Source organism: Biomphalaria glabrata, chromosome 4 (genome assembly GCF_947242115.1).
Source record: "Biomphalaria glabrata chromosome 4, xgBioGlab47.1, whole genome shotgun sequence".
NCBI classification, from domain to species: Eukaryota; Metazoa; Mollusca; class Gastropoda; family Planorbidae; genus Biomphalaria; species Biomphalaria glabrata.
In genome coordinates this window covers 25,336,637-25,359,607 of record NC_074714.1, presented here as the reverse complement: position 1 = coordinate 25,359,607, position 22,971 = coordinate 25,336,637, and the positions used below count along the sequence as shown (strand labels likewise).

Below are 22,971 nucleotides of genomic sequence, written 5' to 3'. Positions count from 1 at the left end.
TCTCGGATCAAGCTGAAATTTTGCACGATTATTTCTTTTAGCTGACAACACAAGAATCAATAAAAACAAGGCTACAAAGACAGTTTGTGTGGAAACACAAACTCAAAATCGGCCCCCAAAATGGTCCACCCAAGCAGGTAAAAAGGTAGGTATTTTCAGAAAGAACATCAGAATTAAATTCGATCAAAGACAAATGACAGAGAAGAATGGAGAAAGAAGGTTGACAGATCTTGTGTGGTGCCCCAGCGGTCCAGCAAACTAAAGGATAGGTAAGTGTGAAAGACCAGTGCCATGTGAACCTGGCCTAACTGATGTCTTATAATGAATATCTAATTGTTTTGTAAATGGTCAGTCTCTAATTCTTCAAAAAAAAAAAACTATTTCGCAGTAATAATTTTAAAAATTATAATTTTTCCTTTTGGTAAGTGTACTGTAGTCAATAGGTGGCGCTGCAGTTTACGCGATAATATGAAAAATTACTTATTAATTGTTCCTTTAAATTATGTCCAACTTATATGCATATTAAATACTTTTTTTCTCTTTAACAAATTTTTTTTCTGTAAATTTAGTAGCTAGTATGACAAAACTTACATAACTTAGCAATAAAAATCTAAAAAAAAAAATAAATATTTTTTTGACAAAAAAAATCAAAAACTGTTTGTATAAATCTGTTATAAATATGGCAAACTGTATACCCCCCCCCCCGGATTCTCCCCTCCCGTGTTTGTTACTATTAATAGTGAATAGTTGTAAAAGTGGTGTATTTTTATGAAAAACTGCTTGCATAAGGGATTTTAAAAAATTAGATTTTTCGCTTTTAGAAAAAAAAAAAAAAAAAAAAAAAAAAATTACATTTGCATCAGAACTTTGAATGGACTAAAATATTGTGATGTCGGATTTTCACTATCTTTTCTAGTTTACGAGATCTAAATGGGACGGACAGAGGACAGACATTTCACACAAAACTAATAGCGTCTTTTCCCCTTTCGGGGGCCACTAAAAATTACCAGTTAGTTAATTAACTATTGTAAATTAATTACTTTGTTTAGTATTTTGAGCAAAGGAAGGAAATCGTACTTGACAGATGTGGTGTTATAAGTTGAATTAGTCCCCTTGAGGAATATTGAACCCCGAGTGAACATTTTTATGCAGTGAAAAACATTCACCAAGATACCCCCTTCTTCCCTCCCCCTTTCCCATTTCGTCCTGACAAGTGATAGCATCCTAGCGCATTGAGAAAGTTAAAAGCTAAACAATTGGATCCTAGCGCATTGAGAAAGTTAAAAGCTAAACAATTGGATCCTAGCGCATTGAGAAAGTTAAAAGCTAAACAATTGGATCCTAGCGCATTGAGAAAGCTAAAAGCTAAACAATAGGATCCTAGCGCATTGAGAAAGCTAAAAGCTAAACAATTGGATCCTAGCGCATTGAGAAAGCTAAAAGCTAAACAATAGGATCCTAGCGCATTGAGAAAGCTAAAAGCTAAACAATTGGATCCTAGCGCATTGAGAAAGTTAAAAGCTAAACAATTGGATCCTAGCGCATTGAGAAAGCTAAAAGCTAGCGCATTGAGAAAGTTAAAAGCTAAACAATTGATCCTAGCGCATTGAGAAAGTTAAAAGCTAAACAATTGGATCCTAGCGCATTGAGAAAGTTAAAAGCTAAACAATTGGATCCTAGCGCATTGAGAAAGTTAAAAGCTAAACAATTGGATCCTAGCGCATTGAGAAAGCTAAAAGCTAGCGCATTGAGAAAGTTAAAAGCTAAACAATTGATCCTAGCGCATTGAGAAAGTTAAAAGCTAAACAATTGGATCCTAGCGCATTGAGAAAGCTAAAAGCTAAACAATAGGATCCTAGCGCATTGAGAAAGCTAAAAGCTAAACAATTGGATCCTAGCGCATTGAGAAAGTTAAAAGCTAAACAATTGGATCCTAGCGCATTGAGAAAGCTAAAAGCTAAACAATAGGATCCTAGCGCATTGAGAAAGCTAAAAGCTAAACAATTGGATCCTAGCGCATTGAGAAAGCTAAAAGCTAAACAATAGGATCCTAGCGCATTGAGAAAGCTAAAAGCTAAACAATTGGATCCTAGCGCATTGAGAAAGTTAAAAGCTAAACAATTGGATCCTAGCGCATTGAGAAAGCTAAAAGCTAGCGCATTGAGAAAGTTAAAAGCTAAACAATTGATCCTAGCGCATTGAGAAAGTTAAAAGCTAAACAATTGGATCCTAGCGCATTGAGAAAGTTAAAAGCTAAACAATTGGATCATAGCGCATTGAGAAAGTTAAAAGCTAAACAATTGGATCCTAGCGCATTGAGAAAGCTAAAAGCTAAACAATTGGATCCTAGCGCATTGAGAAAGTTAAAAGCTAAACAATTGGATCCTAGCGCATTGAGAAAGTTAAAAGCTAAACAATTGGATCCTAGCGCATTGAGAAAGCTAAAAGCTAAACAATTGGATCCTAGCGCATTGAGAAAGTTAAAAGCTAAACAATTGCATCCTAGCGCATTGAGAAAGCTAAAAGCTAAACAATTGGATCCTAGCGCATTGAGAAAGTTAAAAGCTAAACAATTGCATCCTAGCGCATTGAGAAAGCTAAAAGCTAAACAATTGGATCATAGCGCATTGAGAAAGTTAAAAGCTAAACAATTGGATCCTAGCGCATTGAGAAAGCTAAAAGCTAAACAATTGGATCCTAGCGCATTGAGAAAGTTAAAAGCTAAACAATTGGATCCTAGCGCATTGAGAAAGTTAAAAGCTAAACAATTGGATCCTAGCGCATTGAGAAAGCTAAAAGCTAAACAATTGGATCCTAGCGCATTGAGAAAGTTAAAAGCTAAACAATTGCATCCTAGCGCATTGAGAAAGCTAAAAGCTAAACAATTGCATCCTAGCGCATTGAGAAAGCTAAACAAAAACAATTGGTAAACATATTTCTCTTTCTATTCGCACACGTTTAGGTTTCAATGGATGACATGTACAATGAACAGACTGATCCAAACTAATTGATACATTTACACTTCATATAACATTTGTTTAAAAAAAAAAGTATTTTATATGTTTGTCTTGTTTTTCTTTCTTTTTTCCTTGCAACCCAGATTGAAAACTACTACCCTACTTATGTCAATGTATAAATACACCAATATAGCCGCCAGAGAGAAGCTTTCTCACGCCACCTCGGTACCCCCTCCCAGCTGCGGCCTTTCTTTTCTCCCCCACGCCCAAAACGTTATGGGGATTCAATTGTGTACTGAGTGTAACTGAAGTCACGAGTCACAGGCTTTCACTTTGAGTGCAAAGGTACCATGACACACTCGAGTGTTTCTCAAACTTTGAAGTCACAGGTCATAGGCTTCTTTCACTCTGAGTACAACAGTATCGTGATATACAGAAGTAGTTAGGTAGGATGGTAGCTAGGTACATAGGATGGTAGTTAGGTGCGTAGATAGGTAGACAGATGGGTAGGTAGGTAGAAAAGTAAGTAGGTAGACAGATAGGTGTGATATTTTGTTGTGATATGTACCGTGTTATATTTTGTTGTGATATCTACTGTGATATTTTGTTGTGATATGTACCGTGTAATATTTTGTTGTGATATGTACCGTGTGATATTTTGTTGTGATATGTAGCGTGTGATATTTTGTTGTGATATGTACCGTGTGATATTTTGTTGTGATATGTACTGTGTGATATTTTGTTGTGATATCTACCTTGTTGTGATATTTTGTTGTGATATCTACTGTGTGATATTTTGTTGTGATATCTACCTTGTTGTGATATTTTGTTGTGATATCTACTGTGATATTTTGTTGTGATATGTACCGTGTGATATTTTGTTGTGATATGTACCGTGTGATATTTTGTTGTGATATGTACCGTGTGATATTTTGTTGTGATATGTACCGTGTGATATTTTGTTGTGATATGTACCGTGTGATATTTTGTTGTGATATGTACCGTGTGATATTTTGTTGTGATATGTACCGTGTGATATTTTGTTGTGATATGTACCGTGTGATATTTTGTTGTGATATGTACCGTGTGATATTTTGTTGTGATATCTACCTTGTTGTGATATTTTGTTGTGATATCTACCTTGTTGTGATATTTTGTTGTGATATGTACCGTGTGATATTTTATTGTGATATCTACCTTGTTGTGATATTTTATTGTGATATCTACCGTGTGATATTTTGTTGTGATATCTACCTTGTTGTGATATCTACCTTGTTGTGGTATTTTGTTGTGATATCTACCTTGTTGTGATATTTTATTGTGATATCTACCTTGTTGTGATATTTTATTGTGATATCTACCTTGTTGTGATATTTATTGTGATATCTACCTTGTTGTGATATTTTGTTGTGATAATTGTAGTGATATCTTGTAGTAGATACCTGTTGTGATCTCTTGTTGTGATTGTTGTATAACACTGTTACACTTGATTGTTTTTTTATGGTTGACTGATTGTCATATCTCACTAATAGCTACATTTCAATTATTGTTTAAATTCTTTGATTGATACATTTCACTCATTGTTCTAATTAGCTGATAGTTATATTTTTAACTAAACTGAGTCTGTAAAACATGGTAGATACAAAATATAAAGCAAAAAGAAAAACTGAACGGAACAAAGTTCTATAAATTTTAATTTCATTTCCGCACTAGAACTAATTCTATAAGACAAGCTTTTGCAAGACAATTGTTTTATCAAAAATACAAAAAAAAAAAAAAGATTGAAATCGAACAGACTGGTGATTTTGAACGTAAGTTATGTTTCTCTCAGCTAGACTGTTGTGCTAGGGTGAACAAGAAGGAGTAGCTCAATCTGGTCCACGCGACAGGCTACATCATTCTCAACGTTGCAAGGGCAGTCACTGGCGCCGCTAGAAGTAGCAGAATTGACCAATCATGTGACCTGGCTGAACTCATTGCCACGTCATTAGGCTTATCTGAAATAAATGAATCAAATTCGTGTTGTAATGTCTAGTTAGTTTGCAAATAAAATAAATAGCGTAGCATACGCCGCTATTTTGCAGGGCTGGCCTTAGGCCACTGCAACCTATACGACCGCAGTGGGCCCCGCCACACTTTCATAGGAACCGCACTTTCATAAGTCCCGCGCTAATTCTAGGTGTATAAATTATTAAATTAAACAATGTTATAACTTATAATAGATTTCCCGCGGCCTCCTGTTGATGTATCAGGAGCTCCCGGAAATCTCCTGAAATTGCAAAATATACAAAAAAAAAGGTCCTGGAAATATCCGAAAATTATTAAAATCTTTTGAAAACACCCTCATACAAATCTCCTAAAATATTGTTACAAATGACCAGTGACAGGAAGAGGTTAACGTGTGACCCCCGGCGAGATAACACAGCAGCGAGTGTTCTCTGGAATGTACATGTATAAACAGAGACAGGATGTGACGTGTCCTTACGTGTTATTCCAGAAGGTATTAGCAGTGTCCAGTGACAGGTAGAGGTCACTACGTGTGACCCCGGCGAGAAGACACAGCAGCGAGTGGTCTCTGGAATCTACGTGTATAAACAAAGACAGGATGTGACGTTTCCTCACGTGTTGTTCCAGAAGATACTAGCAGTGTTTTTGCAATTTGGATGAGCGATTAGGGACTCTATATAAACCAGAGAGTTAATGTGAAAAGTCAGTCGTCGGTAGAGTCGTCGGTACAGTCGTCGTTACTGTTGTCTACGGTGCGAGACAGTAGAAGAGAGATGTGTACGACACGATGCAAGTTAACTAGGGTAGAGTTAACTTGAGTGGACTACTGTCGTTATTAAAGTCTATACAGCGAACTACAGTGGACTTGAGCCGTTACAGTCGATACAGTCGATGTAAGACGTGTAGCTAACTGTAAACTGACATATATTGTACAGTCTTCTACGCTACATGTTACAGTGACGAATTCTTAGAGTTAATAGTCAATAAAATTATATGAAGCTGAAAGTTGAGTCGTCAAGTTCTTTGCAGTGTTTTTATTTGTGTGCCTACTTCTACATTTAGCTAGAAGATTCAGAAATACGTAACATTATATAGACAAAAATTGTCATTTTGGGGTGTCATTCAATATGGAAAACGCCAATCCTACGCGCGATAAAAAAACGGCATTATCCCGTAATTTTGGAATCTGGTGAAAAAAGCTTCTCGCGCCTCAAACTAAAGAAGAATTACTTGAGGTCAACAATGCTCGTAGAAAGATTGAAACATTTGGTCATTCTTGCTATTGAGCGTGATCTATGTAGGAAATAGAATTTTTTATGATATACTGTATGACTTCGCCACACGCAAGGCTCGTAAAGTAATTCTGTACGTAGCAAAGAATGAATATAAATGCAAAAACGAATGTATTTTCTAATATATATAGAAACTCTTAATTTTCACTTCTAATCCGTATCCCTACCCAAAATGGGCCCCGCGAATTACGTTTCGCATAGGGCCCCACAATGGTTAAGTCCGGCCCTGCTATTTAGTGACGGGTAAATACAGAGTAGATTACTTGTTCTTCTCCCCCCTCTCTTTTTTCGCAGACCGTTAAAACTAAGGGGTAGAAATAAAAAAGAGTGATCTTTCCATGTCTTCTTGGTCACAACGGTTAAGTCTGCTATCTATTTTATGACGGATGAATACTACTTGTTCTCCCCCCCCCCCTCTCTTTTTTTTCGTAGGGTATCTCTAGTTCGTCCGACTTGCAGAAATAAAAAAGTGATCTTTCCTTTACTTCTTCTTGTGTGTCCAAACTCTTGAGCCATAAAGAGAATTATATATATAGATAGATAAGAGGCTTACTTGGTGGGTGTCACCTGAGCTCACTTAATCTATTGATGAAAACTTTATATTGTGTATTTGTCATTTGGTCATTCACCGATTGCTTATTGGTGACAAAGCTTCTCTGAAGGCGTTCAGCATAGACCCAGGCACCTGGGAGACAGAGGCACATGACAGAGCATCATGGCGTCGCGCTGTGAAAACTGGCGCACATGTTGCTGAGGAAAAGAAAACAACGCTGGCAGAAGAAAAACGCAAGAGAAGAAAAGCAAGGCAAACGACACTAGCTCCAGATGGAATAACCTGCCTAGTGTGCGGCCGAACATTCCGGGCTCACATGTCTCACCAGCCACATGAGGAGGCATAAAACCTCAGTGCAAAGCCCTCAGCCCCCCTGACAAAGTGGTCATCATCGAACCACGATGGACGAACTCTAGATTGGTGACAGAATTATGCCTTACAGTACCGGATTTAAGCAAGTGAAGGTCTGTGCAAGATCTTTAAGGATGCCTCTGTCCTCATTCGTATGTTTTGATAACATTCAATATTACCAAGTAGGCCTATATTTAAAAGCACGTCATATCTTCAATATTAATAAGTTGGCTTTTATTTAAAGGCAAGTCATATTTTATTCTTTTCCTTTATATTAGTTGATTTCTATGTTTAGTACGCGCATATATTTTATTTTATAGTTTGGACTTTGTGGAGGCCCTGTTTAAGATGGAGGTCCTGTTTAAAATTGGAGGCCCTGTTCGGCACTAACGTAAATCTGGCCCTGATAATGATGTAATAAAAAAAAAAGGGAAGAAGTGAATAGACAGCTGGACCCTGTAACGAATGTTTAGAAATCAGCACCAATGTTAATCACTCTCTCAGAACACAGATCTAGTTCATTGACTGAGTCTAACGTTGTACAGATTCAATAGTTACATAGATAAATAAATATATATCCAAAGGAGATATTATTGATACAGTCATTGACAAATATAAGATCATTGTTAGTTCCTTAGGCTTTAACTGTAAATACATTTCTTGAATCATTCATGAAGTGATGGTGCGGACATTTTAGTAAAATTGTTGTCACGTTGCACGAGTTGAAATGCAAATGTCAGCACGACGGGATGAAGAAACGTTGTCAAAATAAATGATTGACATTTTTTACAATGAAGAAATTGTCCGCTTATAGTAAGAATTGAATGCCAAGAAACATTGGAGAAGAGTGCGGGAATTCCCTCTGAAGCCTTCAAAATAAAACGATGCAAGCCAAATTTAATATTAAGATTATTAGATTTTGAAAAGTTCAAACGGTCAAACCAGAGTTTCATTGTGTGTCCAATTAGGTAGTTATTAATTTTCTCCAAAATGTATATAGGAACTGTCAAATTTCTTCGAGAATGTCGGGTAGTGCCCGTCCAGCCATGCTAATAGGAGCAATTGTACAAAGAAGTTTGTGTTACTCTTTAGGTGTGTGTGATCGAGATTATTCAAAACGCTTGGGCCATTAGAAAAGAATTTTAAGTCACTTACAAAAGTCTGTATTAAATGTCCCATAGCAATAAGCTTAAGTTCAATGCTGACAGTGAGGGCTGACTGTGTGTGTGAGGTAATGTATGGGTAGAACTGACCCAGCAGGGCCGCGGATGAAATGTGAAACACAAATCACACAAACTTCTGATCATAGGAAGGGAAGAGTTCAGTTGTCTTAACACAGATATGCTGATTGTCAACGGATTATTTTTTCAAATCTTGCAGACGATGCATATGTATGCCAGTTTCTTTTCACTAGCAGGATACGATGTTGGACATTTCTATCCCCCAAGGGTACTGTAACTAAGCAAAACTATTTTTGTAGCGGTGCTTCATCCAGGGCACACTAACTAAACAAAACTATTTTAAAATAGACCTTGTAAGTCCTATGTAGGCTAAACGACAAATCATTAGCATATTGCTCAGAAACAAAATAGACCCTAAAGCACTAGCGATCCAGAATTTCGGAGGGGGGGGGGCGATTTTTGTTGAGTGTAAGGGTTCCAGAGGAATATAACAACAATTAGTAAGATATTATCCACTACACCAGGGTCTTAACTTGCGTATCACAGATATAGTCACTGATATAGTGTATTAGAAACAATGGGCTTTGTTGCGCTTATGCGTTTCGTTTCTTTGATTAAAAACTAAAATCATAAATTGGGCTGGAAGTACCTTTTTCCTTATATATCTTTTACATTTTTCAGTTCTCTTTTCAAATTAAACTGAACTTATTATGCTATAATTTTAAGTGTGCCTGATAGAGAAAAAGAAATTCTGCACAAAAATACAAGTAGTTGGGATCAAACCCGATATAGGCTATAAAAAAAATGACCTGAAACTAGCGCGTGAAACTACACATTTACAGTACCTTATTTGATGAGTCTTTTACCCAAGATCTGTGTATTTTTTTTAGGACTAGCTTATTTCAAGTACCCGGCATTTTCCGATGCTCAATTTCACACACAAAAGTAAATGTAGAAATAAAAATTGTGATTTTAAAACTTTTAATGATTTTTTAAAAGGTGTTTTTAAAAAGGTGTTACAGAAATGATCAACTTGCAAATTTTTTGCAAATTCATCAAAACATTTTTTTAAAACAAATTTCTAACTGTAGTGAGTTGAAGAGTGAAAAAGTAATTTAAAACTACACAACTACGGATATTATGTTTCATATACGAATTTGTTGTTCTATGAAGTAGTCTTTCCAACATTAAATATTAATTAATTAATTAATTAATATGCCTTAAGTATCATTGTAAAAGGTTTCGCACAGAGCAGTTTCTTGCGTATTTCTTGATCTTTCACGTGTGGCTCAAATATTGAATCTGCGGAACTGTTTTCATTAACAGGAGAAGGGTAGAAGGCGAGTAACTGGCGCCTAAACCAGTAAGCTTCGAGCAGGAAGGGCTCATTAACCTTCGCTTTGCTACCCACCTAGCAGAAAGAAAAAAAAACTTAATTCAAACCTTGCTGCCTTGCTACCATACCCAAACATGGGAAAAGTCTCGTGGGTCAACCCTAGGAAATATAAGGAGACGGTGACCATTAGCGCCATGTGTTCCTGGGCCGTCTTCTCTTTCTTTCCTTTGGGGTTTCAGGTTAGGGCTTGCCTTGTTATGTTGGATGCAGGCTTGCGAAGGGTGTGACCTATCCATCTCCAGCGTCTCTGAAGGATATCTACTTCAATGGGCTGCTGCTTTGTTCTATGCCACAGTTCCTCATTCAAGATCTTGTCTGGCCAGCGGATTATAAGAATCTTCCTCAGGCAGGTATTGGTGAATACCTGGATTTTTTTCATGGTGGTGATGGTGGTTCTCCAGGTCTCCTCGATTCGGAAGCAGATGGGCAAGACGTGGGGACAGTTGGAGAGATTCGCCCAGAACCGAGATGCCTGGAGGAAGCTGGTTGGTGGCCTATGCACAGAAGAGACCACAGGCATAGATGAGATAAAATGGTGACCATTAGACAGTGTGTAGCACACAGCGCTACACCTTGTCAGACCAAACTGTATTTATATCTTTTGCAATTATTTACATAAGAAGCTTTTAATTTTATAACTCATGCCACTCTCACAAACCATCTATTTTCTATATATGATGTTGAACAGTGGGTCTATTTGGAACTTTGAGTGTTCAAAAGTTTTTCAAATCTTAATTTTTGTCAGGGTGGCATTGTCTCAGATGATTCTCCAGCGTAACTGGTTAATTAATACTTTCATAAAAAGTCACTTAGGTAACTGCTTATTTGACATGGAAGGAAGGAATCCCAACTTTAAATAATTAATGATGTACTGTCTACATTTCTTTTTTTTTTTTTAAATATTAGTTACATGTAGACAAAATTAAGTTATTTTAATAAGTATTGAAATTGATTACAACAATTTTTCGTTTGAATAGCAGGATAAATATTTAAAGGATTAACGAAGGTACAAATCATATATTAGTGTATGAAATAATTACATTAATGGAATGTGGAAATTAAGTAACTCGCCCTGCTTAAATGAAATCTATTATCGTAGACCCCCGTGGACATCTCATAGACCCCCAATTTATTTTTTTTACTTTTGTAGACCCCTTGGAGGTCTTCGTAGACCTCTGGGGGTCTATATAGACCACTTTGGGAATCACTGTTTTAGATGAAGTCCATTAATTATAGAATTATAGTAGCTTTAAAAATTGATCTCACACATGCCATGGGCTTTGTCATAATAGTCATAGATCTATCAAATCTAGTTATAATCTGTAATCTATATAGTCATAAATATTCACGTTGAATTCGAATTGTAACTATAGAATCAGTATAGATCTACTTCTAGAATATATATCTAGGTTATAAATATAGTAGAAACAGAATCTAAGATAATCAGAATTTACTGGTACTCTAGGCAGTCTAGATCTAGAGTCTTAGACAGTCTTGATTTTAGACTAGATTTAAGTCTAGTATCTATATATATAATTCTCTTCTTCACTCAACAGTTTGGACGAGAAGAAGAAGTAAAGGAAAGATTACTCTCCTATTTCTGCGGATAGTCACCCCACGAAAAAAACAAGAGTAGTGTTCACACTACGGATGGCTGCTTGCGCGCTGGACTGTCGTTTAAATTTATCAAACCCTGCCCGCTGCCATCCCCCTTTGTCTTGCGGGAGGTTTGCATTAGGAAGTAAACTATCTTCAACTCTGAAGGAACATCCGAAACATGTAAAAAAAATTTACAAACAAACATTTCACAAACACTAAATAGCAGCGCCGGACTTAACCATTGTGACCGAGAAGTCATGGAAAGAGATTAAGTTATCTACTATGTATATATATATTTATATAAGGGTTGTCTTCGAGCCCGAAGATTAGTAAGGAATACAATATTTCCTGTGGCCTGCGCAGCCCCAACTGTGACTTAGCCATTGTGGGACCCTATGCGAAACGGATTTCGCCTGGCAAAGTTTGGGTAGGAAAGCGGATAATAAGTGAAATTTAAGAGTTTGTATTATAAAATAAATTCGTCTATGCATTTTATTCATTCTTTACTACGTACAGAATTACTTTACGAGCCTTGCGTGTAGCGAAGTCATACAGTATACCATAATAATTCTGTTCCCTACATAGATCACGCTCAATAGCAAGAATTACCAAATGTTTCAATCTATCTTTGAGAATTGTTGACCTCAAGTAATTCTTCATTAGTTTGAGGCTTGAGAAGCTTCTTTCACCAGATTACACAATTACGGCCAGTGAGGCTGCTCCTCGTACTAAATAAACCTATATATACGCTGCCTTCGTGGACCTCACCAAGGCTTTCTTAATGGTCAATGGTTAATTGAGGATTTTGGCCTGGCTTGAATGCCCAACTACGCTCCTATCCATCCTCAAACAGTTTCATGTGGGACAAAAAGTCAAGATTAGACATAATGGTGACATGTCGATCATTTCCCAATAGAAAATGGCGTGAAGCAAGCTGTGTACTTGCTCCTACTCTATTCGCTATCTTCTTTGGCGTAATGCTGGGTCAAATGAGGCAGCGATTGAACGAAGGCAACGACATCACGTTTCGTTCGGACGGCAATCTTCAAAATAATTGGTCATAACAGAGCTTCGCTATGCCGATGATTGTGCCCTGCTAGCCCATAATGAACATGATCTCCAGATCGGGGTCAACGAATTCGCATACGCTCCCGCCTCTTTCAGTTTATCTATAAACCTTGGGAAAGCAGAAGTCATGTTCCAGAAGTGACCCAATAAAACCTACTCAGCCCTAAAGATCACAGTAAATGGACGTCCCCTTAACGTGTGTAGACCACTTCACATATCTAGGAAGCGTAGTATCGAATGACACATCGCTTTCAAGGAAGTTGATAACCGTAGGGTCATGGCCAGTAGTGCTTTTGGACGCCTTCAGGAGTGAGTTGGTGGAATGGATCGCTACAAAAAAAAGCAGTGGTTCTCTCAACTATTGTATATGGATCTGAGACATGGATATTATACAGAAAACAACTAACCCTACTTGAAGGCTTTCACTAAAGATGCTTGAGCTCCTTCATAAACATACGATGGCCAGACAGCATTACAAACAGCGATGTTCTTGCGAACGCCGGTATGGACTAGTATAGAGGGACTTCTTATGGTCCGACAGTTACGCTCGGCAGGGCACATACCCGGTATGGGGGGCGAATCTTTTTTTTTTTTTGGTGACCGAGATAGACAGCTGGAGTCACTCACAAAAGCCGCGGAATACACATTTGAGACCAAAAGGAAATCCGCTGCCGAGGACAGACGCAGACGGCGAAAAGAAAATCTTATTCGACCATAGGCGGACAATGGTTATGCTTGCCCTGGTTGTGGGGAAATATGTATATCACAGCTGGGGTTGTGTATCGACGGGAAATATTGCATTTCTCATGAATTTTTGGACTCCATGACAAGCCTTATTATTAATATATTGGTATATTAGGTCTTGGAATTGAAAAGTAGATCTATAAGTACGAAAAACATGCATATTTTTAGCCCTTCTGGACCAAGTTAAACAAAGGACGTTTGGGCCACGAGGCCTTCAACAGCTACAAAACAAACAAAAAAATGACAAACAAACAAACAATTCAATAAGTAGAAGTATATTCAATATTGTATAGACAGTAGATCTACTGGGTTTGATCTATATACAGACTCTATATAGAATAATGTAGGCCTCAGGGGCGGACTGGCTATATGGGCAAACGGGCAAATGCCCTGTGGGCCGGTGCCAAATGGGCCGGTCTGGTCGCGACCAAAGAAAAAAAAACTCAATGCAGACAACATAAAAACAAAAGTGACAGCAGCAAGACACAAAGGCCCGAACAAGTTTTCTTGTTGTTGTTTTTTTTGTAAATTATTATTACAATTAATTTTGTTTGAAATTTTAAGAATTACACTATACACTGTACCTATTATCATTTGTAAAACGTTAGACCGTACTTTCTGCTATGCATGAGCGGCATGGCCTTCAACACTACTTTGATGTCTTCGAGACTGTGTTTGGCCTGATCGTTTTGCTGGTCGGCATGGGCCTTTGATGGCACTCCTATTTTTGTTTTGCTCCTTCCCTCACCCGTCTTTTGGTGGTTCCAATGAAAGTTAACGAAAAAGAGGGATGGGAGAGGTTAAGTCAGAAAACATTGATATAATGCGGCAAAAGGAAGACAATTAGCTCTTTAACAAAACGTTTATAGAAGTTAACTTTTAACACATACACACAGTCGCGAAATTGCATACCACCCAACTTATTCACAGTTCAATATGGGTATAAAGCTCTACTTTCTGCGATTTGAAAAGAAAAAGTAAGTTTCTTGTTGTTTATTTGTAATAACATAGATCTAAAAATACTACACTTAAGCCACTTAAGGCTTACAAAAAAAAATATTTAATTAAAACATAAATCTAAATTTACAGACATTGCCACATATAGGATATTATGATTAATGGGAAACTTATGCTTAGTATGACGTCATTAATAATGAAAATTATTACAATAATTAAAATAATTTATATTTATATAGCGCTGTCACATACGATATTTAATGAAAGGAGATTTAGAATCATTTATATTTTAAATAATATATTCATATACAATTGAGAATGTACTAGGAGGAAGCAAGAGCTTTTCACATTTAGAAGTGCCTCTCTAACCGTTCTGCTTTCTCTTATCTTGTAAAAGAATATCTATCTATCTATCTATCTATCTATCTATCTATCTATCTATCTATCTAATATATATATATATATATATATATATATATATATATATATATATATATATATATATATATATATATATAGTTTCTTCCATCGTGGTTCGATGATGACCACTTTGTCATCCAGGGGGCTGAGAGCCTTACACTGGGGTTTTATGTCTCCTCGTGTGGCTGGTGAGACCTATGTGAACCCGGAATGTTTGGCCGTTCACTAGGCAGGTTATTCCAGCTGGAGCTAGTGTCATTGGCCTTACTTTTCTTCTCTGGCGTTTTGCGTTTTTCTTCTGCCAGCGTTGTTTTCTTTTCCTCAGCAACATGTGCGCCGGTTTTCACAGCGCGACGTCATGATGCTCTGTCATGTGCCTCTGTCTCCCAGGGTGTCCCTGAAGCGATTTCTTTGACCATCTTGCGAGCGCTTTCCTTCGCTTAGGTGGCCATACAATAGTCGTTTAGGGATGCGGTGGTCTTTCATTCTGCATACGTGTCCTGCCCATCGCAGCTGGGACTGCATCAGGATTGTGTGGATGTTTGGCAGACCCGCTCTTTGAAGGACTTGAGTATCTGGTATTTTGTCTTGCCATTTGACATTCAGTATTTTCACAGACATGTCATGTGGAAGTGATTCAGTTTCTTTGCATGTTAACTGTACACTATCCATGTTTCTGGGGCGTAGAGCAATGTAGGGAGGATGACGGCTCGATAGACCCCTAGTTTTGTATTTGTGGTGATACCACTTTAAAGGAATGGGTTGCCTGAGTCAGCCAGGAAAACCAATGATTTAGCATATTTTAAGTCACAGATCAACATGCATGACTAGATTGACACGTGAAATGCGTAGGACCTAAGTATTTTATTTTTTGAAGAAACTTCTGTAATCTATAAGTAATACCAAAAAGTTTGAAACTCATTAAGGCTGATATTGTAGTGTTAATAGTTTTCAGACTACATACATGTATAAATAGAATACATTATATAAGCTACGAAAGCATACATTCAGTTTTCGATGCGTTATCAAACTTTATATGTTTTGAATAGAATTAGGTTTACACCTATGATAAAACACATGGGCGTAGACGAGAGGGGAGGAGCTCAAACCATCACTGGCCTCAGATCTCATTGTCTGAAAGGGAAACTTTACTTACTTCCTGAGTGCAGCCAACTTAAGCAAACTACAGTCACCAAATTTCATGAACGTAGCCAAAAGGGGGTTTGTGGTTTCCCTTCCCCCCCACCCCCCTTCCAATACAAAACTAAAAGCATTTTACCATTTTCTACCAGTCGCTGAACTCCAGTGAATAGAAGATTTAGTTTTTGATCTTTTTAGCGGAAGAGTAGCAGGCTAATTGCACTGTAGATACCTTAAAATAAGCATTTTTTAAAGCTTAAAATAACGGAAATAATGCTTGGATCCGGGGCTTCGCCCCGGACCCCACTGGGGGAGCTTACAGCGCTCCCCCAGACTCCCTAGCTGTCCCTTGGCGGTTTGTACTGCCTTTCACTAATTATAGGAAGAGAGTATTCTAGGGTAGAAAAAACGTTTAAAATAATGAAAGATAAGAATGTAATGAAGATTAATTACATATACACACACTAATATATATATATATATACATATATATATTATATATATTGCGTAGGGGGTTTAAAATCCTCCCCCTACACCGAAAATATATGACATGCCATTTGTGGGCCGGTTTATAAGGTAATGCCCGGGCCGATTTTGATACCCAGTCCGCCCCTGGTAGGCCTATTCTAATTAATAGACTTTAGTCAGATAGAGCTAGATCTAGACTAGTGACAATCTAGTCTCAAGATAGAATCAATATTTCTAACCTAGATTCTATTTGAACTGTAGATCTAGATATAGAGTCTACTTAATGACAATGTCAGTGATTCCGAAGATTAATGATGAGTGCAGTGTTTACTATGTATTTTAATGTTTTACGAATCGCATATGCTCTTGTGGTGATATGACTACGCCTACGGTATACGCAGAACCGTGAATGACATGAACTGTATACATGTACGCAGAACCGTGAATGACATGAACTGTATACATATACGCAGAACCGTGAATGACATGAACTGTATACATATACGCAGAACCTATTGCGACTTGACGGCTTTTGTAAATTTGTCTGCCGTGCTGTATGAGATGCCAAAAGTGTGTAGATTCTAAAATATAGAACAATAGATCTATTCTACTTAATTTATTAACATAAATCTACAAATCTCATTTATACTATGTAGCTCTAAATCTATTATTTTACCAACGCATTCATACAGATTTTAATATATAAATTTAATTATGCTAATAAAGAGATCTAATTTAGATCTATACGTTGTTAGCAAATAGCGTTACACAAAAAAAAAACCGAACCTGGGTTTTTCTAAAATCTGATACTTGTTGTGTAATAGTAAAACAGCACCTACCTAAATAAATTGTAAATAGAGAGCAAATACCTATATTTATTGAAATATATATAGATCTGTGTTTTTATATTATATAACTTTCGTAACTTCTTCTATAGACTTTTGTAATTTCTTTTACTGAAAATTTGGGCTATTCGCGTCTGACACATATATAATTTTGATACGCAGCAACAAAGCCCATAAAATAAAATAAAATAATAATGTTATAAGTAAAGCGACTTTATGAATATAAAGATATTATGAATGGAGCTAAAAATAACTAATTGACCTAAATCCAATTTTTTAATCAAAACATTATCTTGTGTATAGATCTATATTTAGAAGCGCGCGATACCAAGAATAGAGTTTCAGCTATGGTATACTAATGTATTTAAAATGCTTTAGAAACACAAATTTGAAGGTTAATTTGATTTAAATATGAAATGAATTGACTATATTTTGTATGTGCATGTGTTTAAGTATAAAGTAGATCTGTCATCTTAGAATTAGATCAAGAGTTAGATCAAGAGTTAGATCAAGAATTAGATCAAGAGTTAGATCTAGGCTTCGAAGCTTTGTGTGCAAGCAAGGAACCAAGGAACATTGCTGTTAAGTTTTATCAAGATTAGTCAAACGGTGTTGATGTCTATGAGGGACATACATAGATACATACATACATACATACATACATACATACATACATACATACATACATACACACACACACACACACATACATACATACATACATACATACATACATACATACATACATACATACATACATACATACATACATACATACACACACACACACACATACATACATACATACATACATACATACATACATACATACATACATACGCCTTACATTCTACTTTATAGTACAGATTATGAGGTGCAACGCGCGCTCACATTCAAATGGAACACAAAACTAAAGGAGATCAGTTTCTTTGTTAAGGCTTTGAATGAGAGATTGGCCCCTTACAAAACAATTAAATCAATGAGATAATCCTTCAATATCATCGAACTAACAATACCACATATCGGCAACCCTTTCGACACCTGCACGGGTTGTAGTTATTGATAGTTTGTAGTGCATAATCTATGATAGTCTTTCTGAAAATATTGAAACCTGCTTTTTTACCTGCCTGAGCGGACCACTTCGGGGGCCAATTTTGAGTTTGTGTTTCCACACAAACTTTCTTTGTAACCTTGTTTTTGCAACAGCATTTTGACTGATTTAGTTTTAATCGCCACTCCTCAAGAAATACGACCAAGCCCTCCCCCTTTAACCCTGATCACCGTTAACATTTAACAGATGAGGTCAAGCCGTTACAAGATAACTTGATTAGTTCATGATGATTGACTTTTGGTTACATCTCAAACCCACGAGGATAGTGAATGGATACGCAGGGGCTAGGTTTACATTTATTACGAACAGTCCAACTCAAACTTATTTCTATTAGGCAAACATCTATAATATTTAGATAGTCCAAATCAAATTTATTTTTATTAGGCAAACATATATAATATTTAGATAGTCCAAATCAGACATACCACCACTAGGTGGACATATATAATATTTAGGTTAAAAAAAAGTAAAGTTTCTTTTGGAGACCTTGCAATCTATGGGGAAGATGATGTTAAGGTCATCTGTTTCTATGGGCAACGGTTAACGTGCAGGGTCTCAACGACCAACCGCCTTTACTTTCCCCAACTAAAGTCAGGTACAATTAGAGTTGGGTGGACTCAAGGGCGCCCTAAAAATCTCGAAATTCAAAATCCCAGTCTTCCCCGAGATTCGAACCCAGAAGCCGAGCGCTTAACCACTCAGCCACCGCGCCCCCCAATATTTAGATGAGCCCCTTTGAATGTCCTTAGTGTCTAAGGATGGTCGATGGTACTGTTATCGGGAAGAGTAAGGGTAAAAAAAACTTTTTGTGTGTCATAATTAAAGATCAAAGACTTACTGTTGTTTTCCAACAAGTTTTTCAAAGCTTGTAGTAGGGCATCTTTCTGATCAGTTTCACCGGGATAGGTACACACAAGTTTCTCAACACATGTGTAGTAGTTCTGTAGGTAGGTGCTTTGGAACAGAGATATAAAGAAGAATCAGAAATCAATTTTGATTTTTATCTGCATATTTATTTTTTATTTGAACCAGACTTTAATGTATAGCCTATGCCTTTTATTTCAACATGACTTTCAATACATACATAACAAGTGAACATTTTTTTTATCTAATCTAAAAACCTAACTTGAGCTTTTCTCTAAACTTAGAAATACTGTAGTGTCAAAAAAAAACACAACAGTATTAATAAATTCGAATAAATGTCAACAATTGAATGCAGTTTGCTCACATTGTCCCTGGGGTTGCATAGTACGTATCACGACATCTGTCCATACCTTCATAACATGTTTCTGCGCATGCGCAGGCCAAACTGGCTGTGGAAATAATAGGAAAACTTGACAAATTATCTACCTAGTCAAATACCCAGTAAGGTGTCTAAAGATGTCTCTAAAGTTATGTCTAATAAAATATCTATAAAGGTATCTAGTAGGGTGTCCATTGAACTACGTAGTGAGGTGTCTATTGAAGTATCTATTAAGTTTTCTGGGTGTATTGTTTGTATTTAGTGTTTTGTTTTATTCCCTTACTATTTTCTAAACAAGCTTCTATCAACTCTGTCTGTCTCCCACTTTTCATCCTCGGACCTAATTGAAACTTTGCACAAATATTCATTGTTCCTAATAGAATAAGAATCAAACAAGAATCAATAAAAAAATAAAATTAATTAAATATATTATTAAGTTATAGTTTTGAGAGATAAAATATTGTTGTTTTTTTTTTGTTTTTTTTTTTTTAATTTTTAAAAAGCTTATATCAACTCACTCTGTCTGTCGGTATGGTATGTTATTTATTTCACACCCAATCTCAGATCAAGTTGAAATTTCGCACAATTATTTCTTAAACCTAAAAAGACAAGAATCAGTTTAAAAAATTAAGCAATCAGTTAATCAACTATTGGTGATTTTTTTCGTATCGAGCAAGGGAAAGAAACTGTACTTGAAAGATATGGTCGATTTAGTCCCCTTTATACTTTGTGTAGAGAATTTTGTCGCAGCTTAAAAGTTTGAAACTAACAATAGATAACTATTAAACCTTCTAAATTTATAGCACTTCATCTGCACAGTGGTTTTCGTGTTGGCCTAAGGAGGCACAGATTCATTATTGTTAGTCTAGATCTATTACAAATTTAATTACATGACTAATCCGAACTAATTAGTACCATTTGATTCTTCAGCGTTAAAAAGACATTTCATAAAAATAAAAAAAACAAACATTACCAACAGCTGATAGTTTGTACACCGGAGGCACCAAGTTATTCAGAGCCGACATGGATACAAATAGTCTGAAATGTCTTTTTTCAATTTTTGGAAGAAACACAAAATTTAGCGGAGCATTTTCGCTATTTGCTTAGAGAGCAGAAGATAATTTGCGCATTTTTAAATATGAAGAGGAAAACTCAGTGTTAGAGTGGCACAACTAGATTTCGTTCTCCATTCGAACTTCCTCTCTAGGCTGTACAGTTTTCAAACTTCTGAAGCCATTGACGTGCAATAATTACACGAAGTGACCGAGCTGAAGCATCCATCAATTTCACTTCGCAGATTTTTTTTTTTTTTACGAAATCCCAGGTTTTAAGTTACGTCTTGCTACGTAAGTATTTGCAAACTGTTTTTTTTTTCTTTTAAGGGTTTAAGTGTGTTACACTCAAATGATACCTACGCAGTGACTACACTTTTGTCATCAGTGTTTATGCTGTCTGTCTTTCCGAATTTTACCAACATTTAAATTATCTAATAGCGCTACTAAAAAGCCAATTCTATCATTTTCATTACATAAATGTTTTCAATATCCGTGCATACCATTTTAAAAATCAAAGTAAATCATGGATTATGTGCTCTTGAAAAGAAGACTGGGATGTAAAGGGTTTGTTTGTTCGGTCGTCGTTACTCTGTTGGAAGGTTTATAGTGATAAATTGGCAAGTAGTTTGGTATTGCAATAGATTGGTAAATACATGAGAAGATGAGTTGTTCAGTACGTTTATTTTTAGAGATAGTTGCTATGTAAATAATTGTGTATTTAGGTCAGTTGCTATGTAAGTAGTTGTGTATTTAGGTCAGTTGATATGTAAGAAATTGTGTCTTTAGGTCAGTTTATATGTAAGTAATTGTGTGTTTAGGTCAGTTGATATGTAATTAATTGTGTGTTTAGGTCAGTTGATATGTAAGTAATTGTGTGTTTAGGTCAGTTGATATGTAAGTAATTGTGTGTTTAGGTCAGTTGATATGTAAGTAGTTGTGTATTTAGGTCAGTTGATATGTAAGTAGTTGGTGTGTTTAGGTCAGTTGATATGTAAATAGTTGTGTATTAAGGTCAGTTGATATGTAAGTAATTGTGTATTTAGGCCAGTCGATATGTAAGTAATTGTCTATTTAAGTCAGTTGATATATAGTTAGGTAGCGGGGATGTCAATATGATATTAAAAAGGTAACCAGTAGCTATGCAAGTAAGTAGACCTTTTTTTGGCAAGTACACGCATATCAAGCTAGTCAGTAGGTAAAATAGGTAGTCAATAGATTATCAATACTTTGGTTTAGAAAAGTAGACATAGATACCTACCTGCAATAAATAGTAGTAAACGTCCTTTCATGTTCAAAGCAGTCATTTTAACTTTTTACTGAAGAAGTGTTCGACCTCTTTGTTATCACACATACATACGATCTGTATTAGACGCTAATACACACGCACAGAAGCGACACGCGATTCGGGAACACTTAAGACTCTCTTGCATTGAGGACATATTTTGTAGATTTAAGACCCAGACAGTTTGTATAAACCGTACACCTAACCTTAGATTCCAAGTTGCAGGACAATCATTCTTTTGTAACATTGACAGAATGCAAACTGAAATTTCTTTCCACCTGTAGCCCTGAGGCGTCCTATATCTGGGGATGTTTGAGTAGGAGACAAAATAATAATAGGCCAACAAGGTAATACTTATATTAAGTCTTGAAAGCTCAAATCACGCAGTGTATATGCCTACCTTGATTCACACGATGTTTGTTTTGTGTTACACATAGCCACAATAGAGCCTTAAAACTCAACTTAAAAAAAACTTTTTAAAAAAAGTTTATTTTTTTTACTCCCCCCCCCCTGTGTTTGACATAGTGGGTCATAGCGCACAAGCTAGTTGGATCAGTTACTTATATTTTCTTAACAAGTGGATTTGTGGAATCAGCAATAATGGGGACGACGACTAGTCTATCAAATAGTATAGGCTTTGTTTTGGGCTTTTTTTTTGATGTTACTGTTGTTGAGGAGGAGGAGGAGGAGGATATTTTTCTGTTGTTGTTGTTGTTGTTGTTGATGATGATGAGGAGGAGGATATTTTTCTGTTGTTGTTGTTGTTGTTGTTATTGAGGAGGAGGAGGAGGAGGATATTTTTCTTTTGTTGTTGTTGTTGTTGTTATTGAGGAGGAGGAGGAGGAGGATATTTTTCTTTTGTTGTTGTTGTTGTTGTTGTTGATGAGGAGGAGGAGGAGGATATTTTTCTGTTGTTGTTGTTGTTGTTGTTGTTGATGAGGAGGAGGAGGAGGATATTTTTCTGTTGTTGTTGTTGTTGTTGATGATGAGGAGGAGGAGGATATTTTTCTGTTGTTGTTGTTGTTGTTGATGATGAGGAGGAGGATATTTTTCTGTTGTTGTTGTTGTTGCTATTGTGGTTGTTGCGTAATTGTAGTCATTGTTTTGTTGTCGGTTTTTTTTTTGTTGTGTTTTTTTTTGTTGTGTTTGTGTGTGTGTGGGAGGGAAATAAATGATTCCATTGTAGACTCGACATGTGCACTGCAGGTGGATGTGTTCAAGTCAGAGTCACATTCTTAGAATCACGCGCTGGTAGTTCAAAACCTTTACCCGTGGAAGGAGGCAACGGAACAGAATCGTCAG

At 36.4% G+C, this 22,971-nt stretch overlaps 1 protein-coding gene across 1 annotated transcript; it reads right to left on the bottom strand.

Moving 5' to 3' along the window:
* Nucleotides 1-4,633: 4,633 nt before the first annotated feature.
* On the bottom strand, nucleotides 4,634-21,825 carry LOC106067085 (uncharacterized). Its single transcript, XM_056028076.1, has 4 exons — nucleotides 21,646-21,825; nucleotides 19,318-19,402; nucleotides 18,928-19,043; nucleotides 4,634-4,954 (listed from the first exon to the last, which is right to left on the bottom strand). Exons 1-4 carry the CDS (start codon nucleotides 21,689-21,691, stop codon nucleotides 4,848-4,850), a joined length of 354 nt encoding a protein of 117 aa, XP_055884051.1. The 5' UTR covers nucleotides 21,692-21,825; the 3' UTR covers nucleotides 4,634-4,847.
* Nucleotides 21,826-22,971: the final 1,146 nt, after the last annotated feature.

What these genes read in the sequence shown, in the direction of transcription:
- LOC106067085 (XM_056028076.1), bottom strand. Translation starts at nt 21,691, where the DNA reads ATGACTGCTTTGAACATGAAAGGACGTTTACTACTATTTATTGCAG. An exon ending in TTTACTACTATTTATTGCAG is followed by an intron (nt 19,403 to 21,645) that starts GTAGGTATCTAT and finishes TTATTTCCACAG; the next exon opens with CCAGTTTGGCCTGCGCATGC. An exon ending in AAACTTGTTGGAAAACAACA is followed by an intron (nt 4,955 to 18,927) that starts GTAAGTCTTTGA and finishes CATTTATTTCAG; the next exon opens with ATAAGCCTAATGACGTGGCA.